This window comes from Pieris rapae, chromosome 24 (genome assembly GCF_905147795.1).
Source record: "Pieris rapae chromosome 24, ilPieRapa1.1, whole genome shotgun sequence".
In the NCBI taxonomy this organism is placed as follows: domain Eukaryota; kingdom Metazoa; phylum Arthropoda; class Insecta; order Lepidoptera; family Pieridae; genus Pieris; species Pieris rapae.
The window spans coordinates 64,062-71,995 of record NC_059532.1 but is presented as its reverse complement, the minus strand read 5'-3'; the positions used below and the strand labels follow the sequence as shown (position 1 = coordinate 71,995).

Here is a 7,934-nt window from a genome sequence, read left to right as displayed (position 1 = left end):
TAATATTATAATTGATATCATATCAGGATCATAGATTTTCTCGACACCAATATTATATTTCTTCGTCTATTATAGTTTTAAGAGACCAGGAATTTAAAAGAGGAAGAAGGAGGGATTAAATAGTGAAATAATATAAATAAGTAAAATAAGTAGCATAATTAATATGTATATTTCATATTTCGTGGTTCAGATGTTTTAATTCAGTCTCATCTGGTTCATCTCTTTCTGTAAGCTGTTCTCGTTGTGATATTTCATATTAGTTCACTAAGCTGGAATATCCTGACATTTTCTTGAAACATTATTTTTTATTTATTTTAATGATAATTTTTTAAAGGTTGATGATGTTACTGTATTTTACAAGGAAACTACGCACAATTATTGTAAAGGGATTCTGTACGTTTGATTTCTCGAAACAAAAACAAGACTAATTTAGTTTAGTGATTCCAAAAATAAATTTCATTTCTCATCCCTATGAGAAAAAAGCCAACATCACAAGGTGTTCCCAGGCGGTCACCCATCCAAGTACTGACCTCGCCCGACGTTATTTAACTTCGGTGATCGGACGAGAACCGGTGTATTCAACGTGGTATGGACGTTGGCGATTGCGCCATTGAAAATATAAAATAAAAAGACTATAGCAAAATGTGTCGTTACAATTTTTTTTCATTCGCAAATCATTCCAATAATTTATTTATTAGAGGCTTTATTGATTAATTTACGTTTAACGTTTTATTACACTGGTATTCTTATTCATTCAGTTAAATCGAATTTAGTTTGAAGTTAGGTTTCTGTGAAATATGTGCAGGGACAATTTTTCGGCATTTAAAGGTATAACTATAGACTCGCTTGTTTGGATAGTAGGTAAATGTCACTAGACGATTTTTATCTAAAATAGTGTTCTATTAATTACTACTGAATAATTAATTTAATTAATAATTAATATAAATAATTAATAATTTATATCTATTTAGTCAAATATTCTTAAAATGTATTTTTATTTGGTTAATAGTTTCACAGTTTCAAGTCATATTTTATAAGCGGCTAGCTGCTTCTCCGCGAACATTTTGCTATTCTACCCCAAAGACTGTTCGGTTTTCCGAAATGTAAACTTTTTAGGTTTTTTGTGATTTTTCTCTATATACCTCAGAGTTCAAGTTATAAATTCTTAACTAACAAATAAAAAATAGGGGTTAATCGTATAGAGGGTGTAATAATAGTTGTATCTACAACAAAATATTTGCCTAAAAAATAAAAAATAAAAGTTTAGGGGGTTACACTTATCACTTAGTGGGGTGTAATAACCGATTTTAAGCATATTTAAAATCGGCTACTACACCCCTCTAAAATCCTTAAAAAAATCATAAGAATCGGTCGAGCCGTTTCGGAGGTGTATGGGAACGAAGATTGTGAGAACACGAGAATTTTATAAATTAGGTTTTATAGTTATACTATAATATTTAAGCTAATAACTGTTGTAACAGTTGCAGCAAAATTTATTTATTATATTATTAAAAACACTAGAACGCAATTTTGCGTTTTGTACATATCGATAAAACTATTTAATTATTATTTTTTCTCAGATCCGCCATTTTGTCACTCGATCTATCAAATTTTCCCGCCATGGGTGCGTCACTGCGCGTCTCGATTGTTTTACTTGGACTTTTGCTTATCACCACCTGCTATTCGGCAACGGTGAGTATTTTAACCAATTGACTTACTGTTAAATTAACACAGTTAGTACACTGATACATTTTTCAGATTCCAAATAATTTCGATCCACGAATCACGGATGAAATAATAGCGCCGAAGAAGAGACCGTTCTGCAATGCTTTCACAGGTAATGTTTAATTTTAATTACATATAGTAAATTTAAATTGTAGTTTCTTGACTTGTTGGGATATTTCTAGGTGAATAATAAATAAGAATCTTAAAATATTCAATACAGCCTACGTCTCTTGGATGGATTTGTCTTTACAAAATAATACATATTAACATACAAAATTGCAATCCTTATCCATTCCAGTACATTGTCTACTAGAAATAAATATCACAATTACACGTCTCTTAAGTTTACCAGATTAACAAAAACTTTGATGAAACATTCGGAGAACATTTTTAGCAACTTCATGGAGACTTTTCGACGACGTTTAGAAACTTGCTGTGTAAATTAATGTATAAACATTGTATATTTGTGGATTGGCGACTACTTCAATGCAAACAGTCCTTGGGAGTTGTGTCCTATATTGTGGTGTTCATGGATCTGGTCGGGCGCCATCTTATGTTATCATGTCATTTTCACACGCGTATATCCCGCGTATACAGAGACTGATGAGGAGTTCTGACCTCTCTAGGCTCTTTATCCGGATGCGCCCCTGCCAGGTGACAGGTGACAGGTGTGTTAAGTTCGGTTTACAAAGTAGTATACATATTAATTAGTTCGGACTTAGTTTACAACTGTAAAATATTTAACATGGTTCACACGATCTATAAAAGTTATCACCTGGATCTGCAAACGAAACTTAGCTGTTTCTATTCTATCCTTTATTTTGCACGACTTGAAATCATTTTTTAGCTGACCAGGACCCAAATCAAGACAAGTGACTCCAGGCTACCTAAGACCTACCTTAACTAAGTAGAAAACCAAATACCCTATATTATAATAATAGCTATGACCAACTTAATTGTTGCGGCTATTAACGTAATCATTTATGCCTAAATCCAAAAACCTATCTCAATCCATTTTTGAAATCCAAATCTTATTATAGATAAATGTGTGCCAATAACCAATCGACGGATTGTAATAGCCACCTGTCGATACAAGCTTTCCATGGTAAGTCGGATTGGTGAATATGGATTGACCTTTGTATGATAATGACAGTTCTACTGTGCCAATATCCTATCTTAAGATTTTAACTTATACCAGGTTTTTGAAATTATTAAAATGCTATTTGATATGTTTTAAACATAGACATATATATTTTAATATTATTTGAACGGTTTTGTTTACTTTATTTGGTTGATATTGACAAATAAGAAGTAGTAAAGTAAAGAGCGAAGAGATTTCATTCTATCCGTCACCAAAAAGTGATTGCCTTGGTTATTGGGATGCAGATAGGAGATCGATCGACTGTTACTGTCTGATTGAAACCGATCTGAGATTGTTGATTCATTATTGGGTTCGGGCTTTAGTGTGTAAATTTTAATGTAATTTGCGTCATTAGATTGGTAACAATATTTATTTTCAGGATGCGGTCGAAAAAGGTCAATGAACCCTCCCGGCATGCCTCTCCAAGGCATGATGCGATCCAGACAGGTCAATATTCTTGTTTCGAGAGATGTTCTTAGCATTGCTAGTATCCAAGGGTAGCAGTATCACTTAACATTAGATGAACTCCTGTCCGTTTGCACTGTTCTTTAAAAAAAGGCCGGCAACGTACTCGCGAGCCCTCTGACATTGAGTGTCCATGGGCGGCAGAATAACTTAAGATCAGATGAGTTTCCTGTCCGTGTTCCCCTTAATCAAATAGGAAGCAATCAATTGGAATAAAAAAGAGTGATCAGAAAACCATACAGAAGTTAAAAAAAAAAACAATCAGTAATCGTCTAACACCATATTATACTATATTTTTACTAAATCATGTTTAATTTATCTACAGTTTGAAGAAGACAGTTACGACACAGATAACTCCTTAGAAGATCTTTCCCGCCAAATTTTATCTGAAGCAAAACTTTGGGAAGCGGTACAAGAAGCGAGCGCGCAAATTGCCAGACGGAACCAAAAGGAAGGCTTATTTTAAATGTCCAACGTCAGTGGCACAGACTAACTCATTTATGTCTTTTTCTTCTTTTGTCGATTTATTTGTCAATACATTATTTATTTGACAACCCTTTGTTGGCACGACTTAAATATTATTAATATAAACAAATTGGTTGCCAATGAAATAATAACCGTGACAATGAAATACATTTAATATTGTTTTCCAGTTGAGACTAATATAAGTAAATTTTTTTTATTTTTTTGATTTCACGTATAAAAATTAATTTAATGAAATGTGCCAATAAAGATTACATGACACAAATTATTTCTATAAGTATAACCATTATTATGTATCTTCAATTCGAATGTCTGTGTCAACAAAAACAAAATGGCTGACTCCATCGGTACATAACAGATTGTGCGTCCGTAGCGTTTTTGTGTTATTTTCGCGCCAAACGGCGGCAAAGAAAAATAACCTTTTATTCTTGTACTTAAACTAGGAGGTGACATTGTATATATTAAAGAAATCTTGCATTCCGACATAATTTATTATTTGTGAATCACGATGTGAGCAAATAATTTCGTTCATAATCTGTACTGAAAGCAATTTTTCGAAAATTAGGTTGTCTTAATTAATAAAACTCGTACTATTTACTCTCGTAGTTGTAAGTAATATTAATATTGTTCAAATCGGAGAGAAATAAAGTCTTCATTGTAACTGATTTTTTTTTAATTCCACAACATTATGTACAGAACTAGACACTCCTAATGTCGTACTGCCGTACTTGACGTAATACATTATAATCACCACGATTTTCTAATTAAACTACTCTTATACAAGAAGAATATTTTGAAGTTCGTTACAGGGGGTCGTTCAAGTATTACGCAAGCAGATTTACTGCAACTACCCCCCCCCCCCCCCTTCCCTCCTATTTTGTCAGCAAAAGTAAGCAAAGCTCTATAGTGCCTACGAAATAAAAGAACGGCCCTCAAAACAGGTCGTGAAGATATTGTATATAAGATATATATGCTTAGATAATTATTATATTTATTTGTGTACTATCATGTTTTAAATATTCTAAAATATTACTATATGCGGACGACATGAAAATTATGAAGTTAATAACAAACACGTAGGATGCATTACACCTCCAGGAAGATTTAAATCGATTTGAGGAATACTGTTTTCGTAACAAGCTGGGCTTGAATGTCTCGAAATGCTTTTGTGTGACATTTACTAGGAAAAGTAATGAAATCAGTACAACATACAAACTTAAAAATTCTGCATTAGAGGCTGTCGATGTTATTAGGGATCTCGGAGTTCTGCATGATAATAAGCTAATATTTGATTTACATGTAGATAGTATTATACGGAAAGCAACCAAAATGCTTGGCTTTATTTTAAGAACATCATCTAGTTTTACCCAAGTAAAGACATTGAAAATTTTATATTGTTCATATGTTAGAAGCAACTTGATTGTACTGAGCTAGTAAGAAAAATAAGCCTTCGAACATATAACAAAACACTTAGAATTATGAACATATTGCACGTGCCGAGAGTAAACACAAATTATAGAGGGAGGAACTTTATGGTTAGGGCAGCAAACAAATTTAATAACTCAACGGTGGACATTGATATGTTCGCTTGGAGTGTGGAGGCAGCAAGGAGAGCTCTGGTACATAATTATTTTAACCAGGATGAATTAAATGTATTGACTTCATTTTCATTGTGAACAAATAAATTCTGTTTTTCTTTTTATTGTTTTGTTTAACACTAAAATTTTTTGAAATGTTTAGGTACCTTCTTGTTATCATAATATATATATATTTCTTGTGTGCGTGTGTATGTGACTGAACTCCTCCTAAACGACTGGACCGATTTAGACGAAATTTTTTGTGTGTGTTCAAGGGGATCTGGGAATGGTTTAGATTCACAATTTTGTCCGCTGGACAATGTTTTTTTAATTAATTTTCAATTTATTAGTTGTTGTTGATTTTGGAATGTTTTACATTGGATCCGACAGACGGCGCTACCATCGCAGTGTCAAATTTTAAATAATATTCGAATTTTAATTTTAGTCTGTCCCGAAATTGAAAAAAAGTTTTGTTATCATTGTGTTATATCGTGTGTGACCATGTGCTGGATCGTTAGATATTGTCGTAACATTTCAATAATAATTTTCATCAAAATGGCTTATTAAAAATTGAAATTTTGAAATTAAAGACGTGTAGACAGGACAACGTCTGTCGGATCCGCTAGTATATATATATGTATATATAAAAAATGAACTATTTGTGAAGATTTATAATTGGCCCATATTGTTATGTATATATTTATCTATTTTTGTATTGTGCTCTGAATAAATATAAATAAATAATATTTTGTTCCTAATCGGTGAAGGAGGATAACGGATAACTTAATAAAAAGAAGACAACCAATTCCCTAAAATTTAATTTATTTCATTCACAAATTATCTAAATATATTGCTTAATATAATATAATACTACTACTACTTAATTAATTCGCATCTGACCAGCCATAAGATGCGAATTACAATTCCTATGTTGTGGTTGCCATGGTAACGAAAATAACTTATTATATATATATATATTTTTAAAGATATTGATAAAGATTTGTTCGAGCGTTCCAGAACGTTCCACGAACGGACGCGATATCGGGGTATCGTTATGTGTGGGTAGGCTTGTGGAAATTCAAACTACCCACATATTATTGCAGTTTTGAATAGCTACTTATTTGATGATCCAACGTAATGAAAGGAAATCTCGTTTAGAAATGGCTACTTGAGTTCCACAACACATTAATGTTGGAAATTCGTGAGGTTAAATATTAGTTTTATTATTCCCGCATATTATTCATCTACACCGTCAAAGAGGCCGTAAGGGTCATTGGCGAACCATCTAAAACTGTCGTCTGGAAGGTTTTCTATGAAGAAGGGTTTGTTCTGTCGCTGGCCATCATAATAATGCTGCATCTGCAAAAACAATGTTATTATTTAACAGTATTCGATTTAATTTCAAACAGCTGTAATATGACCTGTTTAATTTTTGTGCCGATCACTAAATCGGTCTGGACAAAAACCCGTAGGAAGTTCAAACATGTCTAAACGGATCCGAAATCAGACTAGGCTTCCACCCCGCGATGCCCAATTATGTATATATATATACTACGACTAGTACTATATTTTTATACCTTAAAGTTGTCAGGTCGTTTCTTGCGAAGGTAGTTGAAGCAACAGGAGCGGAAGTGACGTGTACCGCAGGCGGAAGCGCATTCACTTCCGCACGAGTCGCAGGATATTCCTTGACCCCATACACTTCCTGTAATTAGAGAAAATTTTCGTTTTGGAAAAACATAACTCCAGAAAAAATAAAGGACAGGAAAGCAGAGTTTGAAGAACTGTTTCATTTTTGTTTCTATGTGTATTTTACTCTCATTATGTATGTGTTATGTGTATACGGGTAATTTGAACTCTTAATTCAAAGACTAATATACCTAAAATAAGTTGGTGTTTTACTGTTAATCATAACAATTACATAATATATAATTTTTACAATTTTCTTAACCATTTGATTAATTTTTATGATAAGGGTATAATTTAAAAATTAATAAAATGAATAATTAAAACATATTTAAAAAGTTTGGCCTCTGTGGCAGTGTATATCGCTGGCAGCATTTGCTAGCCGTATTATATATTACTATTAACTAACTAACTACGTTCTAGCTGCCTTGAACTTAAAAGTCCCTCCAAAGGGAACAAATCAAGTTTGCGTATAGTAGTCTTGTTGAATATCAAAGTCTAGAAATCCACAAAAAGAAATGTTGTAGTAAATTTAGAAAAACTACTGATACTTACCAATCAGAAATAACGACAAAATGGCGGTTATTTTCAACATGTTTGCAGCAGGCACTAGTTGTCGAATGAGGGAAGATCCTCCATCCCCTATTTATATAGAAAATATCCTTTAGGAAGACGCGGGATAAATATTTATCAATCTCTTAACAATTTTCAACTTCGCCACCATTAATATGCATTATTTGCAATGTTATTGATACCTTCGAGCTAGCACGGGATTTGAGAGAAACGATATGATAACGATCAAGTCGTTATCGCAATTTAATGACATGGAATAAGTGATGGCTGTATCTTATATTCCA

The 7,934-nt window shown here is 32.7% G+C and overlaps 2 protein-coding genes and 1 non-coding gene across 3 annotated transcripts in view; 1 reads left to right on the top strand and 2 right to left on the bottom strand.

The window, feature by feature from the left end:
* The window catches only part of LOC110993699 (cardioactive peptide), a 16,807-nt gene extending 12,332 nt beyond the window's left edge, over nt 1-4,475 (top strand). The window contains exons 2-5 of the mRNA XM_022260050.2: nt 1,581-1,692; nt 1,759-1,837; nt 3,246-3,313; nt 3,657-4,475. Of these exons, the coding sequence (XP_022115742.1) occupies nt 1,621-1,692; nt 1,759-1,837; nt 3,246-3,313; nt 3,657-3,797 (360 nt within the window). The 5' untranslated portion in view covers nt 1,581-1,620 and the 3' untranslated portion in view covers nt 3,798-4,475. The remainder of the gene's footprint in view (nt 1-1,580; nt 1,693-1,758; nt 1,838-3,245; nt 3,314-3,656) is intronic.
* Nucleotides 482-600, bottom strand: LOC123690397. Its single transcript, XR_006751060.1, has one exon. It is a non-coding gene; the product is annotated as a 5S ribosomal RNA (ribosomal RNA).
* Nucleotides 4,476-6,505: 2,030 nt separating the features above from the next.
* LOC110993712 lies at nt 6,506-7,731 on the bottom strand. The gene is made up of 3 exons (XM_022260062.1): nt 7,633-7,731; nt 6,969-7,096; nt 6,506-6,750 (listed from the first exon to the last, which is right to left on the bottom strand). The coding sequence occupies exons 1-3, from the start codon at nt 7,670-7,672 to the stop codon at nt 6,628-6,630; spliced, it is 291 nt and encodes a 96-aa protein (XP_022115754.1). The 5' UTR covers nt 7,673-7,731; the 3' UTR covers nt 6,506-6,627.
* Nucleotides 7,732-7,934: the final 203 nt, after the last annotated feature.

Bases quoted from the DNA above. Each gene is read 5' to 3' on its own strand.
- LOC110993712 (XM_022260062.1), bottom strand. From the start codon at position 7,672: ATGTTGAAAATAACCGCCATTTTGTCGTTATTTCTGATTG. The intron at 7,097-7,632 runs GTAAGTATCAGT...CTCTAATTACAG, and splicing joins TTTGTCGTTATTTCTGATTG to GAAGTGTATGGGGTCAAGGA. The intron at 6,751-6,968 runs GTATAAAAATAT...TTGTTTTTGCAG, and splicing joins AACGACCTGACAACTTTAAG to ATGCAGCATTATTATGATGG.